General features: G+C 47.6%; 6 protein-coding genes across 6 annotated transcripts; 4 read left to right on the plus strand and 2 right to left on the minus strand.

The window, feature by feature from the left end:
• The first annotated feature begins 629 nt into the window (after nt 1-629).
• Nucleotides 630-2,407, plus strand: EV420DRAFT_86533 (uncharacterized protein). The gene is made up of 9 exons (XM_060483795.1): nt 630-640; nt 690-998; nt 1,052-1,094; nt 1,152-1,356; nt 1,408-1,510; nt 1,564-1,720; nt 1,783-1,900; nt 1,957-2,016; nt 2,078-2,407. Exons 2-9 carry the CDS (start codon nt 857-859, stop codon nt 2,300-2,302), a joined length of 1,053 nt encoding a protein of 350 aa, XP_060339842.1. The 5' UTR covers nt 630-640; nt 690-856; the 3' UTR covers nt 2,303-2,407.
• Nucleotides 2,408-2,911: 504 nt separating this feature from the next.
• EV420DRAFT_1742520 (uncharacterized protein) lies at nt 2,912-3,650 on the minus strand (the record flags this gene model as incomplete). Its single annotated transcript, XM_060480046.1, has 3 exons — nt 3,346-3,650; nt 3,155-3,288; nt 2,912-3,096 (listed from the first exon to the last, which is right to left on the minus strand). Exons 1-3 carry the CDS (start codon nt 3,369-3,371, stop codon nt 2,912-2,914), a joined length of 345 nt encoding a protein of 114 aa, XP_060339843.1. The 5' UTR covers nt 3,372-3,650.
• Nucleotides 3,651-4,226: 576 nt separating this feature from the next.
• On the minus strand, nt 4,227-6,295 carry EV420DRAFT_1757682 (PUA-like domain-containing protein). The gene is made up of 8 exons (XM_060480517.1): nt 6,132-6,295; nt 5,942-6,079; nt 5,851-5,895; nt 5,782-5,798; nt 5,662-5,732; nt 5,541-5,617; nt 5,406-5,493; nt 4,227-5,356 (listed from the first exon to the last, which is right to left on the minus strand). The coding sequence occupies exons 1-8, from the start codon at nt 6,269-6,271 to the stop codon at nt 4,652-4,654; spliced, it is 1,281 nt and encodes a 426-aa protein (XP_060339844.1). The 5' UTR covers nt 6,272-6,295; the 3' UTR covers nt 4,227-4,651.
• A 2,517-nt stretch (nt 6,296-8,812) lies between these two features.
• Nucleotides 8,813-9,811, plus strand: EV420DRAFT_86848 (uncharacterized protein). Its single transcript, XM_060483800.1, has one exon. The coding sequence runs from the start codon at nt 8,904-8,906 to the stop codon at nt 9,423-9,425; it is 522 nt and encodes a 173-aa protein (XP_060339845.1). The 5' UTR covers nt 8,813-8,903; the 3' UTR covers nt 9,426-9,811.
• On the plus strand, nt 9,730-12,667 carry EV420DRAFT_1662945 (uncharacterized protein). The gene is made up of 15 exons (XM_060478940.1): nt 9,730-9,938; nt 9,989-10,203; nt 10,253-10,391; nt 10,442-10,570; nt 10,624-10,752; nt 10,818-10,855; nt 10,908-10,981; nt 11,033-11,115; nt 11,167-11,181; nt 11,240-11,296; nt 11,351-11,479; nt 11,529-11,559; nt 11,616-12,062; nt 12,123-12,401; nt 12,458-12,667. Exons 1-15 carry the CDS (start codon nt 9,855-9,857, stop codon nt 12,559-12,561), a joined length of 1,953 nt encoding a protein of 650 aa, XP_060339846.1. The 5' UTR covers nt 9,730-9,854; the 3' UTR covers nt 12,562-12,667.
• Nucleotides 12,668-15,514: 2,847 nt separating this feature from the next.
• Nucleotides 15,515-18,253, plus strand: EV420DRAFT_87069 (major facilitator superfamily domain-containing protein). Its single transcript, XM_060483804.1, has 18 exons — nt 15,515-15,760; nt 15,817-16,007; nt 16,070-16,142; nt 16,195-16,214; nt 16,271-16,341; nt 16,404-16,464; nt 16,516-16,543; nt 16,591-16,609; nt 16,662-16,712; nt 16,770-16,927; nt 16,976-17,195; nt 17,247-17,336; nt 17,383-17,489; nt 17,539-17,681; nt 17,731-17,808; nt 17,860-17,935; nt 17,998-18,061; nt 18,114-18,253. Exons 1-18 carry the CDS (start codon nt 15,609-15,611, stop codon nt 18,132-18,134), a joined length of 1,623 nt encoding a protein of 540 aa, XP_060339847.1. The 5' UTR covers nt 15,515-15,608; the 3' UTR covers nt 18,135-18,253.
• Nucleotides 18,254-18,959: the final 706 nt, after the last annotated feature.

Below are 18,959 nucleotides of genomic sequence, written 5' to 3' on the forward strand. Positions count from 1 at the left end.
GGCGGTGAACATCGCGAACATAGTGTGACATCACACTCACACGATCTTGACACTGCCGTGCCCTCTTGACGCGTTCATGCACGGTCAGGTAAGTCCTGCGGCACTCTCTACTCTCTGGGTTAGCCCCCATTTCTGCTTCTATGCGCGAGATATGATTCTGTTGATTGAAGCCGAGCCACCCAATAGGTCTCAAGAGGATACTCGCTGTGCTTGTACAAAGCTGAAGGGATATACTAACAGCGTCAAGGTTGTCCATAGGTATGCTTGCGGAAATAGTACCGCCCATAGCATGGACAATAGGAAGAGGATGGCTCCAGGTCGGCCATGAAAACCCTCCGTCAGTGCCAAATCCTGACATCCCGGTTTCAGATTTGAGGAGCAACAATGTTCTGTAGATAATCATCTACAGGTTAAAGTTCACGACTCTCACTGGTACCTTGCTATTCGCACTGAAGTACTGAAGCCTGGTCCAGCCTTACTTCATTAGGTCCCACATTTGAACAGCATCATGCGAGACAACAGGAGTTATTGTTTTGATTTCAACATAGCTTGATTGGATTGCGCTGCAGTCTTTCGTGTAGTGACATCGTTCGTGGTAGCAGCCAGTCCAAAGTAGTACCGCACGGCCACAAAACCACCTGTTTGTCGTTTCTTCCATCGCCTCATGGTAGATTTGACACAGCCTTCAGGCCTCAAGCGGATAAGTTGTTCTTGTGATATGGGACACCACTATAGCACCTACGCTAATATTGGTTCAAGTTCTCCCAAGTTCCGATCCCCCCCTGTGCTCTGATTCATCAGAGATGCTGAAATCCTACTGGAACCTAATCCATCTGTCCCAATTCCGAATACATCAATGTCTCTCAGGCTATCTCTACTTGAACATGCATTGTTCTCCTGGATTTTTCAGTATTCACCCCAAACTCGGCTCTTAGCCATGGCACTATCTGTATCCGATGCTGTTTTCTTTTCCGTTGCTATTGAGCTACTCTTGTACGGTGCGTCATCCGCTGTGCTCCTTACCCAGCCATCTCACCGAATAAATTCCTAGGAGTGTACACTTGCCTTTTCTTCGGATCCTCATACCTCTTGATGTGCGCATCCTTGTCTTGTGCAGGAGATCGTGCTTGAATACTCTTTTATCTCGGTAGATTCAAAAAGAAGAAAACCAAGGTTATCTTCGCCATGATAGCCCTAAACATCACCATGTGGTCTGTCGCGACCACTCACGCTGCTGTGAGCCTCCACGAAAAATTCTGGGGATTCCTCAGAAAAAACGGGGCAGAGAACACTGCGGTCTTCGAGGATTACACTGCGCCGAGGATATATTCCCAGCTAGCGCTGGACTGTGTAAATGTAAGTGTATTTGTCAACTTTAACTGGCTGGGGGCTTACGTTGTGCTTCAGTTTGTTCTCGGAGACGGAGTCGTGATATGGAGGGCATGGATATTATGGAACCGTAATCGATGGATTCTCTTCGTGTCATTGATTTTACTGTTCAGTACACTCGGTATTATGCCTCCATAATTATTCGGAGGTTTTATGCTGACAATCACTGAAAAGGAACAGGCGCGACAGTGACATACGCACTAGGCAGCTGCCTCAAAACTGTTGGTAGCCTGTCTGGATGCCCAGCTTTAGCCGCTTGTGGAACTGCAGCCATGATATTGATAGTGACAACGAATCTTTGGACTACGTCATTGATTGCTTATCGTACATGGTGAGTCACATTTTCACTTCTGGACTGGCCTCATCTCATTGCCAACCTTTTTCTTCTCCAAGGACTCACTATCGATTAATTCGCACATTAACCGGGGAGTCTCTTGTAGCTCGATTTTGCAAGCAGAACGGCATCCTTACCTTTCTGATTGAGTCAGGCATATGCTATTGTTGCTCATGGGTGGGTGAAGCTACCTCTCGAGGCCTTGAGAAGATCAACAGCTTGCTACCATCGTTGTCTTTGTCTCGACGGACAATGGTATATTCATCATGCTAGGGGTGCTAGCTCAGCTTACGGTGGGAAATATTCTGCTCTCCCTCTATACGCTAATCTCCTCAGACTCTTTCTCATATGTAGGCCATTTACCCTACCTTAATCATCACCTTGGTCTGTTTGAGATCGACGCTTGATGTGGCCATAGAGACCTTCGAGCAAACCTACCGATCCCAGAAACCTGAGGCCATGCCGATGCAGGCCTCCCCGGTACTAAGGATCGGGGTGCAGAGAGCAACGTATATTTCAGGTGAGGAGGTCGAGCATCTCACGAGTTGTCTGCCGTGTGATAAAGCCCAATCCGTTTAACTGAGCGAATCCCGATCCAATACGGTAGGAACGATCAGGGAAGACTCAGGAAGCGCTCTTATTCTGATCGCGGTCTGTGGGAGGAAAACTGGCCAATACTTGTACTATGTACCTAACACTCTTAAATATGTCATGATGCTGAGCGCATGGTAGAATGCGTGTGTGTGAATTCATACAGGTTTGAGTTATCTAGTTTTCTGTGTCGAAAATCACCAAAAAGTAAGAGCAAGGCAAGGAGAAGAAAGTATTTGCCCCCAAATCATCAGTGTAAAGGTGTAGACCACAAATGGAGTGTATGGGAAGACAAGGTATACCAGCTTCCCTGCATTCAACGCTAACCATGCAGACTTACAGTGGCGGCATGCGGCATGTCCAACGTAATGAGGAAGCAAATGAGTGAGATTCCGCAACTTTCAGATTCGGCACTTTGATTCGTGCATTTTGACTTACGTGTATGGGCATAAAAGCATAGATTTTCCTGACGAAACACTAAACATAAAACATGGTGATGTTACCCTACACCTTCACATTGATCAATTCAACCTGGACCTTCAAGTTCCTTTTCCTTGAGGACAATCAGAGCACGTTATTCCAGCCGCTGGGACTACCTCACCTGAACCAATCCACAAGCAAATCCACAAGCCGAGCCGCGATCCCTCCGGCTCCTCCGATGGCACCCGCAGCTGCATACACACCAGGGACCATACCTACCATTCCTATATGTTGCGCAATTGCGAAGGGACTCCCAGCAACAACATTGCCGATGCCGCTTTGGATGGCAGGTGCTAACAAGCCTGCCAGGTCAAATCAGATCTATCACAAGTAGGAAATCTCAGAGTCTGGAATACTTACCAGCGACAGGCCCTGCTGGACCAAAGCCAATGAGGCTCAAAATGGGGGGTACGGCGGCTACTAAGACGACACCGACGACTACACCACCGATGATGAAGTAGCAAGTGCGTCGTTTGAGTTTTGGCACTTTCAGGCTACATAGTAGGACAGTTGGGGAGGCGAATATATATCCAAGAGACGAGGGGACTCACGGTAGGATGCGTGTAAGAGGTGCCATGATGAGAGTTCAAGACAAGACACTTGGAGGCCTCGTGTGTAGAGCGAGGTTTTTAAGCGCGTCTGGGTCTTCGATTCACATGCAGTCGAGTATCGATCCATCAAACGGCGTCTAGGCATTTAGCGAGGATGACTGAGAGAAGAGAGGGTGAGAATTGAGTTGACAGAGCTCGAGCGACAGTCGTCTTCCCAGATCTTGGCAGTCATCTAGAAGCCTTTTGAAACAGAGATTCAGGATACAATGCATTCGGGGAATAACCAGTCTGTGCTCAAGGTAAGCCATCTCTTTCATGGGTGTTCGGAAATAAAGAATCGAGGGAGTTGGGGTAAAGCTGGCTGGTACACGCAAGAGGAGATATCTGTTGAGAAAGGAGGGAGGTGCTGAGCTAGCAGAGACTATGGGTTAACAGTGAAGGAAAGGCAGCCGCTTTGCAGGTTCCCACCATTGCTGAGGCCTAGCCGGGGAAAAGAGAGGTGTACGGCCACATGCCACGATTACACACAGTTCGAGCTATTTCAGATGCGCAAACACATATTACTCGCAGTTGTTGGAACAACGGAATGTTTCGAGATCCCTAGGGAATGCAGCATTATCGAAAACACGGGTAGATCAGAAACCCGAGGCGTGCGTGGTGGCACAAGATGACACAGAAGACGAACATGTACCAAGGAGGATGAGAACACAGAACCCTGGTACATGTGACTTTGAGCGAGAGTCCAGTGACAATACAATAATTCCATTCTGCAGGAATGAAAAGAATGGACGGAACACCCGGTGACATAGTTTTCCCTTGGAATGACTCCAAGAAAAACACGCCAGATTCAAGTATCATCCGTGTCACCACACTGATACTGAGGGTCTTGAAAGCTACGACGATCCGGAGGATATTGATGTGGCTCGCAAAAAAATCGCCTGGATTCATGACATCCATGTAATCTAAACACCTGATAGAGGTCGATATTTGTTAACGCTGAAGGCCAGAGTCACGTTGAGTCGTGCTGAGGCAAACCTATCATTAATCATCAATGTGAATCATCGGTATCGGGTCGCAGTCACAGTTCATAGGAGCGAGTAGATTTGTTGTGATGGTTAACAAAAGAAAGGAAGATCGTCGTAAGAAGGTGCACAGCCACACAACTTGAGCAAAAATCAACGAAATCAATGTAGGGACCATCACAGTAATAGTAGAAGGGATATTTCAGAAAAATAAGATAGAAGTTGGGCATAGATAGAGACAATATAGGTGGACAGTAGAAATATTGAAATATACGACACAAATTTCATACACAATCCTCCATATCGCTATACTTCCTCTTCCGAGGACCACGCTCAGAAAGACCGCCACCCAGCCTCTCGCAGAAGGGTGGAGGGGATTCGGCTTTGACGAGCGGGGTGTTGGACAGTTTCTGGCGCTTGCGGGGGAGGGGATCGCCGAGGGTACTCCCCGATCTCTTGCGCACCGAGGCGAGAGGTGGGGACTCGGCTTTGACGCGGATGCGCGGGAGCGGACTGGGTTTCTTGGCCAAGGTGCGGGGTGTGGGCGTGGAAATGGGTGACGTCAATGTAGCCGTGCTCTCCTGAGTTCTGGAAGGCCCGATATCCTTGATGTCGCATTCAGGGTACTGCAAGAGAGGGACTGAGGAGGGGCTTTCCGATTTGATTGGGTACTGCAGAGTATCATCGCAGTAATTCTCTTTCTGGTGCATCACTTTGACTGCAGGGACAGGTAACATGGGAGCACCGCTGTCGGAATACAAACGCGTAGGATATGATTGGTTCACGGCGATTTGTTGCCAGTTGGATGGGAGGGTGTGCGAAGATGTGCTGGATTTGTAGAAGGAAGGGAGCTTGGGTCGAGGCGGGAAGAGGGACGTCGACTCGGTCTTCTTAGGCTCAGACGGCTCGGTCGTCTTGGCGGGAGCATTGGAATTAGGATACACCCAAAATTTACCTGGAGTTCCGATGGGGAGTTGACCAGGAAGTCGCTGCATATGAATTCAGCTAGTGTAGGGCAATAGAAGGCTAGTTGCGCACCTCGAGCTTGAATAAAATGACCCTATATCCATTTTCGTCCCGCTTTTCATAGCAACCCGTCACTCTGTACAAACCGTCGTAGCGGAACCTAGCCGCAAGTCAATCGTTGCTATGCAAAGAGAATGGTGCACATACCCATTGCTTGGGGCATATTTTGAATCGAGTTTGTATCCCCGAATCACGCGTACAGGTTGGCCAGATTGCATCGTGTTCTAAGATGCATCAGAGGAGGACAAGGGTATGAAAGAGCACATACCTGCAGAGCCCTGTTTCCGTGGGTGTACTCCTGGTCCTTGACTTGCATCTTCCCGTCCTTGCTTCGTCCGCCTAACACATAATCAGCGCCTGGAAGACACAGAAAGGCAACGGAAGGAACCTTCTCCACACAACCGGCTGCAAAGAAAACATTAGGCGAGACTCAGCGACGGAAACAAGAGCAGCGTACATTCTATTGCCTTTGTCCTTGTTGAACTCTTCATACCCATCCGACCTGCAACAGCGTTAGCAACAAGAAACCAACATCGCTGTTCACTCACAGTACGACAGACCGCGCACTCCCTTTGAACGAGTAGATTCCCCTTCGGATGCCTCCATGCATCCCCGCCTCCAAAAGCAACGTCCTGTCCACATAGCGCGTACCCACAGGCTGTCCGTCGATCTCTCCAAGCGTGCCTCTAAGCAAAACATGGTTAGCGGGTCCACAAACCAAGAAAGTGAGACACATACGGATTGACGACAGGCGTCCTGCACCCCTCTCGCTCCTTGGGCTTCACCACATCCAAGTTCCTATAATCCTTGACGATCCGCCATTCTGGCTTGCCATACTTTCGCATGGGCTTAATCCTAAAAGACTCGTCAGTATACATGTTAGAGATGGATGAAAGAAAAAAAAGATAAAATACGCGTACTATATATGGGTGTGACTCGTAAGCGTGTTCCTAATCGGGTTCCCCTTTGCCTTTATCCGCTGCCGCATCTTCCAAGGAGATTTTTCGCAAAGAAAATAAATGGCTCGGAGGCAGTTTACGATTCTGGATGCAGGAGCGAGAACACGCGTCGACTCGTACTAGTACTACTGATGGCCGGTGGCCCCTGGTTGGGGCAGTGCTCATATGATCGGCACACGCAGGGCTGACTACTTCCTCCGCAGCTAAGCGCACTTCTGGCCATTATGGTTCCAACTAAATGTACGGCTATCTCCCTTCCGCTGAACACACCACTTACCCTTACCATAGATGGTCAAATAGTACCGCCCACTAAATGTTTAGTACGTATACCGCAGGGTTAACCATACCTGGGATTCTCCCACTCTTCATACGTGTTCTAGAGCTGAACACGAGCCCTGCCGTGTCGAATCTCGGTCTTGATGTCGGCAGCATAGCTCCGTCATACTTACTTTAAAGGATTTACACTTGCTCGGGCCGATGTCAAGGAACCAACCTCGCGGTTTGTTGATTGTATTCATCATCATTGTGGTCTTCTTTCTTCCTTTAGCACGCCTCTTTTTCAACAACGCCGAACAAAGCACTCTACAGATAATACGTGATTCACTCCTTCCGGATCCCAGACGATTTTCTCTCTTGGAGGGTAGCACCTACCGTCCGACCTCCTCTTCGTAGACCCGGCGTGTCGCTGAGAGACTAGTACAGATACTTTGCATAGGGATCGACTTGAATGCAAAAGACAGACCCTACACGCTTCAACAGGATAACGATTTTTTGTAACCGCAATCATCGAGTCCTGGCTTCCAGATCTTTTCCTCAGGTTTTCTGTCCGACATGAATATCAGAGGACACGCTTTCCTCGACTCGGCCGAATCGTCAAAACACGTCCAACATGAACTCAGGCGCGTTCTGGTGGTACGCGTCTTAACACCCGTTTCAGTGACAAGAATGATGTGTTGATGCCCCACAATATTGATGATCGACTACTTCTTCCCGGTCCGCACCCGCACTGCCCACCTCTTCGTTATCTCCAAAGCTCGAGGTTTCTGTCTGACACAGACAGGCAAATCGGAGGGCTATAATTCTCCTTGGAGCTCGTTGGCCCCACTTGGCCTCTTTAAGCACGTGTTCTGGGGGTGGTCGTACGTGTCAGAACACATCTTGCCATACCGAACCTTGATGGCTCTCGGTCGTGATCTTTGATATCCACGTCACCTTCCTCTGCAGTCAAGCACTTCACCATGAAACGTTTCTAGTATTCTTATTGGTACAACTTCGACGTCTCGTTTATTGTACACCACTCATCCTTGACACAGATAGTTTCGCAGCAACATCAGTAGATCGTGTACTATGGATATACATACCCTCGATTTGCGATGGTATCTACTTCAAGCTCCTGTTTGATCCAACACACGACGCCCATCTCTTCGATAACGCACATCCCAAAACAGTATCCCAATCTCCCATCTCAGACAGAGAATGTAAAGGAAGAAAACTCGTCTGGCTCATCGCTCGTTCGAGTCATCATCATCCTTCCACATTTTCCATCACCGTTTCCCTTTCAACGCACCGCACACGAGGTCTCCTCATACCGTGCTCAATTCCGAGTCAACAGTAGGCTGATTAGCTCTCGCTCCTCAAGGCCATCCCTCTTCACAAGCCTTGCTTATACTTCGTTCAGCTAAACTCAAGGAACAGTTTGCGAACGACTTGTCTATTTCTCGCTCTTTCACCTAGGTCCCACATCGTTCGAAAGATGGCTAAAATTCTTACGCGAAATTCCTTCTCCGAATGACAGGCTCGCACCTCTTCCTGGGAGAAATGCTCCATGCCAACTCGACCCATCTCCACGTAGTGTTCTCACTACATTCCTCTCCGCAAACACACTCTCGCTGAGATGAGAATCAGCACTAGAATACGAGGACGTGAAAGCCAGCAATCTGTCACACGCCAAACACGCCTCTCAATCAATGTTTGGGTCCTGTTCAGCATCTGTATCGGCTCTTCATATCCAAGAGAGCTTGATAAATGGGATTATGGCGAGGACGTCACCACGTCCGACGCTTGACCTCACCGGATGTCGACCTCTATCCACCCAATAAAAGGCTTCCATTCGTAGGCACACAGAGGGAATGTCGAACCTTGCTGCGGTTCTCAAATCGTCGTCGTGTCCCAGATTTTAGGCGACTATACAGGACTAACACCGACAAAAGGAACGACGCATGCTGAGAATACAGAGCAGGGATGTGTCCAAGATTGCTACCCTTGTTGGACTGTGTAAGCGTGATTTGGACGTCAGTGAGAATATTCTCACGAACAATGTAAACGGTGTCAGAGTCACTGTAGATCAACTCGCCGATATTGGTCAGCATTTTTCCCCAGTCTGAAGCACCTCCGTCTCAGCGGGACGCCGCACAAATAGTCCTTCTCCGCTGGCAGCCTAGTTGAACTCGTGCTTCAGGGCATCCCGACCCACTATTGCGTTACCGACAAGCTTCTGCAAACCATTCTAAATAACAGCCAGCAGCTAAATGGTACCCTCCATCTCCCATTCATGGTACTGCTGCTTCCATCTCCATTTCTTCCTTCCTCCCAGGCCAGCTTTGCCATCAGTAGGAAGGGATATTCTCCAACCTCCAAACGCCCCACGAGCTTCCTGAACGCCTCAAGATCCACCTTTTCGCAGACGAACACGATCCGGAGAGTGATGAAGATGACGACATCTGATTTCATCGTAGCTGCCGACTGCCATCCACCGTTTGTAAGGTCGACCTGCATTTCAGCATCGAGTCCCGTGTCAATGATCCTCGACTACTTCCCCCACAACCAAGCGCCGCCCAGCTCTTCTTCTCCTTGCCTACCTCTCACTTCCGACACTTCGAGGCTCAGGCTTTTTTATATTGGGGGCACGCTATCCTCGATGGTCGCTCAAACCTCAAACCGGAGGGATAGAGCTATTAAGGATAGGGAGCGTGGAATTTACATCCATTACCACCCAAGCCTGACAGTGCCAAACGGGCTACTAAGTAGTGTCGAATTCGACAATCCTAGTGTCCGAACAGAGATAGATTTTTAATAGACGTGGAGCAGGAATAAGAATCGGAGAAAACGCCTGTCCGAGTATAGACCCGGCCCCTACTGTTTCAACGCGCGCCTCCAATGTTCATCTTCATCCAGAAGCTCAACTCGTTGTACATGAAATCTCCTTTAAGTGAAGGACATTTTGGTGAGCTCCGGTTATCTGGATTTTTCATCTATACTAATCAATTTTTTATCCGATTCGCGGGGCAATGGATGAAGTTCGATCTTTTTAATTATCACACCTTGCTGCTTCGTCCCAGATTCTCGGTAGTTTTTGGGTTGGCTGTGGGAATACAGCTGTTAGCTGTAGTAGCCAGCGCTAATAGATGCAGTGCACCACGCATGCCCCTCTCCTTCTCCCTCTTTCTGCTACGTTCAAGCTTCCGCTTCAACAGTGACCTCTATAGTCTTCCCAGTCGCAAATATGAAATGGATAAATCAGGGAGTGAAGCGGAAAATTGAAGAAGATGGTATCGATCTGGCTATTATGACTGTCGACATTCTCAAGGTGAGGGAAACGACATTATGATACGGATCTCTCATGTCTAGTATTGCTAGGCCGCGGCTGCGGCTGCGACTTCAGTGCCGGCCCTTGGTGCGGCTGCTGGAATCATTTCTTGTATTCTGCAACAGATATCTCAGGCCCAGCAGAATACGGAGCTGGCTTTGAGAGTTGCCACCCGCTGTGTAAGGGCGCTTGCCACAATATCTAAACACCTCGATACGCTGGAAATCACACCTGCTGTATTGGAGAACATCAAGCACTTTGTAGCGTGCGCTTTTTGCGTTCCTATTCTGTCACTGTCTAACTTGAAGTGTTAGGGATCTTCATGAGGTACAGGATTTTATCGAGAGGGAGACAAACAGCAGCATGCTTTACCGCGTACTCTTTACGAAGAAACGGGCTGACCGCCTTCAAGATCTCCAATTAAGATTTCAAGATACAATGGCACTTTTTCAAGTTCAAGGCCTTTCACTAGTCTTGGTCTTTTCCATCTAATTGAAATACAGATCACCGCCCTGATAACTATCCATGATATCGTCCAGCGCCATTCTTCAAGGTTTCTCGACATCGAGGACGTTGCCTCGGGTCTAGGCAGACTCGAAAAGGCGCCAAAAGATGAGTCCGACGACAATCGAGTGCGTCTTATTCTCTAAGCTTTCTTGTAACAATTAACTGGCGAGCTGTGCAGATCATCGAAGAATCCGATGTAGCGCTTAAAGAAGAACTTTTCGTTCGAACTGGGCTTCGCTTACATTTAGCTCAAGTCGGCGGTAAATGTGCAGTTGTCAAAGTCTTTGAAGGCAAAGACGCTTCCAAGGTGTGTCACTGTCAACGACTCCTCCGTCGATACTCTATCACTGAAGGTGTTTACACGACACATAGAACTACGCAGCAGCAGTAAAATTTGAGGAGCATCTAATGTTTGCATCGTTCTCAGGAAGGACTACCGTTGTCTTATTCATCTGCCCTCAGGCATCCGCACCTTCTGCATTTGAAGAAAATTTCCCGAGTCAATATCCCTACACCGTTCATGGTCTACGACCTAGGTTAAGTGATATCTGACTGTATGGTAACCTGTTTAATGACCGACTGAGTAGATGCGCAAGGAAGCGCCGAACAATTTATCGCCGCGGCAATTCCCTCTGGCGTCGTGTCAACTTTTGTCGCGGGAGCACAGTTGGTATATTCAGCCCATTTAGCTTCATCCCTTTTAGACTGAACTTTCAATAAGATCTCTGGCGCCGCTGTACGTTTCTCGCAAGCTAAGAAGGATCCTCGCAGAATTGACCTGTCCTGTTATACAGTCTGCGTTAAGTCACTTGTGCCTTCGTGGTATTCCCTTTCACTCCGTTAGGATTGAGGTAAGTCTTATACTATCACGAACATATTTCCCCTGATCAACCTGAGTTGGTCAGAATTTCAGTATCTTTATGAGTGGTGCCAACAAAGTGGTCCTGTCCTTTGATGGTATTTGGAATTCAACTTCCTTTGCGTCAAGACAAGATCGGACAGGAGTCGATGTCCTTGGTGAATTGTGTCATCAGGTACCGAAAATCTGGTTCGCTATCTTGTTTTTATGACCTTCTGTCTTAGACGTTCAACGCCGCCAATGAAATATTATACAGTGAGCTTGCCATTACATTAGCCTAGCTAAACCAGTGAGCTTACATTAATATGCAGGAGATACCTTGGCACGTACTATTGACACTTCGGAGCCTTTTGCTACGGCGCTTTTTGATGCAGAACACGGGGGACAATCTGATACGATGCCTGATAAGTCTGATACCACGGCGACGACAGACACGAATCTATCACGACCGCGCAGAGAGATAATATGGCAAGGAGTCACTGGGAATAGCATCACATTGGACGATATTTCGCGCCAATTTAAGAGCATACTCTCATCGTTATCCTTTACCTCATTCTCTTTAGAACGTGTAGCACGTTCCCCCCGTAGCTATTGGACCGTGCATAGGTGCCCAGGATATCGACGAGAGGAGGTGACACTCAGGCCGGTACTCTTGGACTGTATGGTCATCACGCATGCAACACCTTCTCTCCATGAGAAATGCTTTATTTGCGAAAAAGATGTCAAAAGGGGACTATTCCGCTGTAAATGTAGGCAGCGTAAGTTGGTAGTCGGCTCTCTTGATGGTTGTACCACTCACCATAGACTCGCATATCCAGCTGATGATGGAATCTCTCCCACTGTCAAGTGCACCAAATGCTCAGTCTGGGGACATAGCCATTGCAATGATCAATTAGGCTATATCTGCTGGAAATGCAGTGACAATCATGGTGACGGTGGTGGTATCGACGGCGACGAGGGTGCAAAATACGATGGTCTCAATCCGCGACGTCATTATCGACAGGATTTAAACAACTATGCAATACAAGCTGGACTCACTTTAACCTATTCGGAAAGTGGTCCTGACAAGCATAACACATGGACCTCGATCGCATATGGTAAGTCGTTAAATCTGTATTGTAGGACCTTTCATTCACATGTACATGTCAACTAGTGGATGATAATGAGATCGGCCGTGGAAATGGCCCGAGTAAAGGTCGATCCAAAGAAGCCGCAGCATACAAAGGTCTCAATTTTTTGGGATTAAACACCGACTAGATGGCAGGCATATCTTATATTTAACGCAGTCGATTACAGTAATTATCACACTGAGAAACTTTGTTATATTATCGAAATACAGAAAATAGGTGAAAGTGGAACAAAATGCGATGAAGCGCGTAGAAAACCGACGACGTGGTGGTTCTAGCAAGATACCTAAGAAGTGGCCTAGTACTGCTTACTGCTAGTTAGTATCCGGCGAAGAATCGGGAACCCGGCAACTGCCGCTACTGGATTGACTGTTTCAACGCGCGCCTTCAATATTCAATCTTCATCTTTGTCCAGAAGCTCTTGAAATGAAGGTTCCCTCCTGAAGTCACATGTGACAGCGTCCCTGATTCTTTCCAAAGAATGAGGAAACGACAGACTTTTATTGTTCCAACATAGATGAAAGGCATATGTTCTTGTATTACTATCCAAGCGTACTACTTGAGTCATGAATGGGTCTTGTTGGCGCAAACTCATTTCAACACGAAGTCGAAATATATGTCAGATGTGTTGCAGACACGATGGCTGGTTGGGGACTGATACACCTAGACCTGTACCATACACATATGCGTGAGTACTAATGACAGAGTAAGTAAAGAGAATAAAGGGAAGAAAGATTAAAGATATATGTACTTCTTCAGTTTTAGGGAGGAGATGGAAACGATTGAGGAAGGAGAAAGAAGTAACGACGTATTATGTGTGAAGGGAAGACGGTGCAGCCCAGACGAGGGCAGGGCAGGGGAATGGGTCCAAGATTCACCTCCAAGGTTTAGTCATTGCGGAAAAGTCCGGCTTGCCGCTTGATTTGCAACCATCATCACCTCCATCATCTACGACTCTGCTACTCTTGCGCCATCACTTCCGCGCGATGGTCTCCGAGGCATGTCTTCATTCCCCAGAGTAGATTTCTGGAAAACATGAACACCCCCCTTCGGTCTCGACGAACCCCACCTGGACCCATCTCGTTAACTTTTTACATCAAAAACGCGGCTCAAAATCAGCTATCATGAGAAAAGAGCCTTCGACAGAATGACAGTTTCGTGAGTCGGCCTGCTTGGGTATTGTTCAAAGCTCATTGTCTCGTTGCAACAAATTAGCCCGAGTTCCGCTACCCGCCACTACCAGCATTTCTCGCCCTAATGTTCTTTTTCCTCTCTGCGTCCGACCGAGGTAGTTTTGTTATGGAGAAGTGAAGAATCTCCCTGTGACAAATATGATGACCATCGTGTTTGGGAACGGCGCGAGTCCATTACTGCAAGCTTACGACAGCTCGAAATCCGGCGTCGCAACATACTTGCAGGGCTTCCAATTTGATACTGGAACACGCCCTACATTCCACGAAGACTCTAGTATCGCGAAAAATTCCTACCCTCAAAATTTCCGATCGCGTATAAAAGAACCTTGAAGAGCCAGCAAGCCTCCCAACAATGTCTGCCCCAGAAACCGCTACGAAATTTCACCTACTCCGTCCTCGGTGGACAAATCGTCGGTTGCACGCCGCGTCCCCCGCTGCCGAAGCTCCGTCTTGACCTTAACCTCGAGGTCGAGATTGCCATCCAGGCCAAGGTCAACGGCGACATCACCTTGTCGCTCCTGTGAATAGATTACGCATTCATCTGGCGAATTCGGCTGACTTTTGGTGCGCGTAGTGAGTGAACGTTCAATCATCGTATTGGAATGTACTGGGAAGATTGGTCGTGAATCGTCAGGTTAGCCTTCTTGTTTCGTCGTCGGATGGGCATTTTACTGAGAGCTCTCTGACCATATAGTTATTGCCGACGTTTTGATGGTGGATGGGAGATGTTACGGATGTACCATTCTTATGTGTAGTGCTGCTTTCCAATCCATTTTTTGACCAACCACTTCGTGATTGAATGAACCTCGGTGCTCTTGACCTTGAAAAGGCGGACATACCCCAGTTTTCGGGCAATGAAGCTTGAAGGAGTAGTGAGTGCTACGTGCCACTGAGAATGTTCTGTCGTTGTACCACAATTAGGGTTACCTCCGACTTCGGGGTGAATGTTCGAAACTTCACTGCAAAAATTTAGCAAAAATTCCTCCTACTGTCAGCTACATATTCAAATATTCTAGTGAAACATAGAGGAACGGCATTATAAAACAGTCGCCAGACGGTGCCCAGTCAAGTCACATGTGACAGCGTGATAGCCGGTCGCCATGATCATCTGCCATGTTGTGTGGCCTCGTCGACGGATGCATCTAACCATTGGATGTCCTCGTGTTGGGATTTGCAACTTCAAGCTCATACTAGAAGATTCCCGAAGCTTCGGCTTACTCATTTGTCACGATACTTAGATATATTTAGTACTTTTGGTAGAATATTCTAGATACTTTTCGTAGTATATAAGGAGCTCATTAGGAGCTCTCGTAGCTAATAATTAGGTATTATTCCTACTGCAAGCCTCCCACTGTAATATTTCTAACACCTCGGAATCGCAAAACGTTTGAAGCTTGTGAAAAATCGTGGAAAGAGAAAATTCCGCTCCACTGAACAAATGCCATAATCCCTGTCCTTTATCAGCTTAGCAAAGCAGTTACTGATGCATGATATATGTACTAAACTCCTTTTGTCATGGAGTCCACAATCAAGTTCGTATTTCACATTATGCGAACCTAGGTGACCCCATGCAGATCATCTGTTACCCTACATTCAAGGGTCTTTCCCCGCATTCGTACTAGACAAGTATGCATGAAAAATGTCCCTCGTCCCTGTCTTTGTCACTTGGGACCTCTGTCTTCTATCTCTCGGACTTCAACGACATCTTGCAGTCATACAAGATTCTTATAACCCCCGAGTCTCGCTGAGTATCGTTGCCAAGGATGATATAGCCACTTCTCTCACGCTTGCCTGACTTGCTTTACAAAGATGCATTATCGATGGGAACTTCCTCCCAATCTAGGGAGACGACTGTGACGGACCGCCCCTCGCCTGACTACGTAACACAACCCCCTGAGATTCTCCCTTGGGGCGTGCTTTTCATAGCAACTTTGAGCCGAGTATATATGATGGCGAATTTCAGAAATATATCCACACTACCATCATGTCTGTCCACGATAAGCACGATATCGACTCTGAGAAGCACGGAGGCAACTCTGCACCCAGTGTTGTCCTTCAAGTTCAAGAAGACACAGCAGAGGTCGACCTCGCTACGTTTCACGAACTACATGCAGGTAGACTGGTCATTGATCCAGCGTAACAAATTTCTTTCCCACAACACGATTACTCTGCCAGTGCTGATCCTTTCGCAGAGAGGCGAAAATCGAGTTCGGCGAGGTTTTCGCCTCCAAGCTTAAGCTCTCTCGGGACGGGACCAAAGTCCTGTGGCCTCAACCAACAGATTCGCCGCGCGACCCCCAGAATTGGACCGATGCACGCAAGAGCATCTACCTCATTATCATCACGCTAACCGCTATCGTTCCGGACTTTGACAATGGCATAGGTGATCGTTTCAGTTTAGTGTTTTGTGTTGTCGTTTCCCTTACAGATGGCACCTTCCCGCAGGAATCGCGTCCATCTTTCGGCTTGCTGAGCAATATGATACTACTACCGGAGTGATTAATAATTTGACATCCAAGTGGGTTTGTTCCGTTTGAATTGCTGCTGAGCTGAAATAACAACGCGTTCAGTTGGAGCATATTTCTGGCAGGTCCGTCCACAATGCATATCCTTGTGATCAATACACCACTAATACCCGGTTCCAAGGGTGGGGGGGAATATTCGCTATCATGCTCATTCGCCGCTACGGGCGTCTTCCAGTTCTATTTTGGTCGCAGGTGGAGATGAAGTTTATTTATGGGTACGGCTCCGTGGATTGATGTCTTGGTTCTTCAAACAGGTCTTCGCGGTTGGCTTCCTGGTGGGATGTACATTCGCGCCGGATCTGGCAACTTTTGCTGGTGGGAAATCCAGCTCGTTCTGAATCTTCTCAATTAAAGATGACCCCTCAGGAATGAGATGTTTAACGGCTTTCTTCGGGTGGGTCTGTTGTTGGTCTTTCTTCCTCTACTGAACGCATTCCGTAGAACTGCACCTCAAGTCGCGGTACAGAATATTGCTCGATCCTTGTGTTGAATTCTCTGAGACGTTCTCCCAGGGATTATATATCGTTACGGATTTATATCCTTTTCACCTGCAAGCGCGGAAGGTAGAGTTACAACAGAATATAATCTATTTCGTTCCTCACCGCCGAGCTTCGACCTAGCTCAACTTCTGGACAATGGGATTCATTGTCTCCCCGTTCATCTCTCCATTCGCTTTTGGCTTCCTTGTTGCCCGACAAAACTGGAGGTGGGCCTATGGAATTGGTTGCCTCTACAGTGCCGTCGTATGCGTCCTAATCGCACTTTTCATGGACGAAACGTGTGCAATGTTTCCATTATTTTCCTGTCCCTAATAAATGCCTTCTAGGGTGTATGACCGAGCTGTGAAACCCATTCCAGAACCAGTCACCACGGGCCTTCATTATAAAATCGAAACACTCATCGGTATCACCGGAATTAAAATGGCCAGGTACCGAGTATCTTGGGCGGAATCAATCTTCTCACCCTTTAATGTCGTATGGCGGCCTCACCTTCTTGGGATTCTGCTCTTCGAGGGTATCTTATTTGGGTTTGGTATCGGTATCAATGTATGGCATCGGCATCAGTCTCTGAATTTACTTTGATTATTTTTCATGCAGGTCACGAATGAAGTGTTCTTGGGAAGCCCTCCTCCAGTCGGGTTCGGCTGGAGCCAGGACGCTATCGCTGGAGCATATGGTACACCGATTGTAGGTTCTTGTCTTATCCGCCTTGACCCCACGGCTGAGTTTGTAGGTATCTGTACTTTTGGGTGAATTGGCAGGTCGGTATACGAATGATTGGATTATGAATCTGAGTATCAGACGCAATCATGGTGTCTTCGAAGCTGAGAGTCGACTTTGGTGAGTTTGTATTTTTAGGTATCATCATGTTATACTGAACAGATGAAAGGGCTTGCTATATTGCTCTGCCTTTGTACATATGCGGTTTCGTCACCTTGGGCGCATCGATACAGAATCATCTCAATACTGCCGGTATCGTCATGGGCTGGGGTACTGCAGAGCTGGCTATCATGATCCACACCGTGGCTATATGTATGTAATTCAACCTTCCGTCGCTTTCCTCGGACCGACATTCAACCAGACGCGTATTGCAATGACTGCTTCCCGAAACACCAAGGTGAAATCAGTGCTCTGATAAATCTAGCGCGTGTCCTCGGAGGTATGTAATATCTACTATAGTTGCTTGAGTTTCTCATCTACTGTAATAAAGGCTTTGCGGTCGCCTATTTCCAAGTTCCTTGGGCAGAAAAACATGGTGCCCTTCAAACATTTGGTTGTGAAGCAGCGTATGTCCAGTGGAAACAGTAAAAGGGAAATCTTTTGCCTGATTTTTTTCTTTCTTTTCCAGAATCGTAGCGGGACTCTTCGTTCTCATTATTCCTGCCATGCAGATCCACGGACGGAGTTTACGAGTACGTCCGAGTCGGTCTTATCTGTGGGTATTCTCGGTCTCATCCTTTACAGGAACGCTTTTCGGTTGCTTGATTTTTTTTACTAAGTAGATACATGCCGACGGTGCTCACTAGTGTAATTATTGTGTACGTATTAGTCTCGGAAGAATTGTGCTGCTACTTTAATAATCAGCAGGAACTCGGAATGTTTTTTCTCAGCCGACCGACCGATAGTCAGCAACGGTCATCAAATTACGAGTCCGAGTTTACGAGGATTCGTTCTCAGACCTCAATGGAGGCAGGTCAGGATTCAGATATGGCTACTTTTGAAGATGAAGGGAATCACAGACAAAGTAACGCTGATTCTTGGCGATGTAAGTTCCTGCCTTTGCGCACATAATGAAGTGCTTAGTATCTTATTCCTCACCAGCTGAGCCCGGTCCAATTGACTTCAGTAATACGGACGAACCATCTTCGCTGGGAATGTTGCCTCCAGTTTCCTAGTTTGGATACGAATATTGATTCACAGTGCGTTTAGCTCCTTCTATTATCCTCTATGGCTACTTACACCTATGCAGCCCCTCAAGTTTTTTAATTGGGGGCACGCTATCCTCGGTGGTTGCTCAAGCCTTAATCTGGATCCGAGCTATCAAAGCACGTCCATCTCTTTGTGAAGATGCACGTTTTCTTCAGGTACGCCCCCCAGTGATGGGATTGCCGCGTTGACGGCCCTTAGTTGATGATCGACAGCAGGGCCAATGACTCTTGATCTTAAAACTTTTCTCGGGCGACTTTCTTCCCTGCTGAAACGCGTCACATCTCTCCACCTCCGGGATACTCTGCTTTACTGATCTCGCCATCCCAAACCAAGAATTCAAACTTACCGTACCAACGAACCAAACCCGCTGTTTGGTCGCTT

Source organism: Desarmillaria tabescens, assembly GCF_030435595.1.
Source record: "Desarmillaria tabescens strain CCBAS 213 chromosome Unknown EV420scaffold_1, whole genome shotgun sequence".
NCBI classification, from domain to species: Eukaryota; Fungi; Basidiomycota; class Agaricomycetes; order Agaricales; family Physalacriaceae; genus Desarmillaria; species Desarmillaria tabescens.

Coding starts and splice junctions, on each gene's coding strand:
- EV420DRAFT_1757682 (XM_060480517.1), bottom strand. CDS start 6,271: ATGTATACTGACGAGTCTTTTAGGATTAAGCCCATGCGAAAGTATGGC. Junction 6,080..6,131: donor AGGACGCCTGTCGTCAATCC/GTATGTGTCTCA, acceptor TGTTTTGCTTAG/AGGCACGCTTGGAGAGATCG. Junction 5,494..5,540: donor AAATATGCCCCAAGCAATGG/GTATGTGCACCA, acceptor ACTTGCGGCTAG/GTTCCGCTACGACGGTTTGT.
- EV420DRAFT_86533 (XM_060483795.1), top strand. CDS start 857: ATGTCTCTCAGGCTATCTCTACTTGAACATGCATTGTTCTCCTGGATT. Junction 1,095..1,151: donor GGATCCTCATACCTCTTGAT/GTGCGCATCCTT, acceptor TTATCTCGGTAG/ATTCAAAAAGAAGAAAACCA. Junction 1,511..1,563: donor TTTACTGTTCAGTACACTCG/GTATTATGCCTC, acceptor ATCACTGAAAAG/GAACAGGCGCGACAGTGACA.
- EV420DRAFT_87069 (XM_060483804.1), top strand. CDS start 15,609: ATGTCTGTCCACGATAAGCACGATATCGACTCTGAGAAGCACGGAGGC. Junction 17,196..17,246: donor GGTTTGGTATCGGTATCAAT/GTATGGCATCGG, acceptor TTTTTCATGCAG/GTCACGAATGAAGTGTTCTT. Junction 18,062..18,113: donor TCCACGGACGGAGTTTACGA/GTACGTCCGAGT, acceptor CATCCTTTACAG/GAACGCTTTTCGGTTGCTTG.
- EV420DRAFT_1662945 (XM_060478940.1), top strand. CDS start 9,855: ATGAAATGGATAAATCAGGGAGTGAAGCGGAAAATTGAAGAAGATGGT. Junction 10,204..10,252: donor AACATCAAGCACTTTGTAGC/GTGCGCTTTTTG, acceptor TTGAAGTGTTAG/GGATCTTCATGAGGTACAGG. Junction 10,856..10,907: donor AAATTTGAGGAGCATCTAAT/GTTTGCATCGTT, acceptor ATCTGCCCTCAG/GCATCCGCACCTTCTGCATT.
- EV420DRAFT_86848 (XM_060483800.1), top strand. CDS start 8,904: ATGGTACTGCTGCTTCCATCTCCATTTCTTCCTTCCTCCCAGGCCAGC.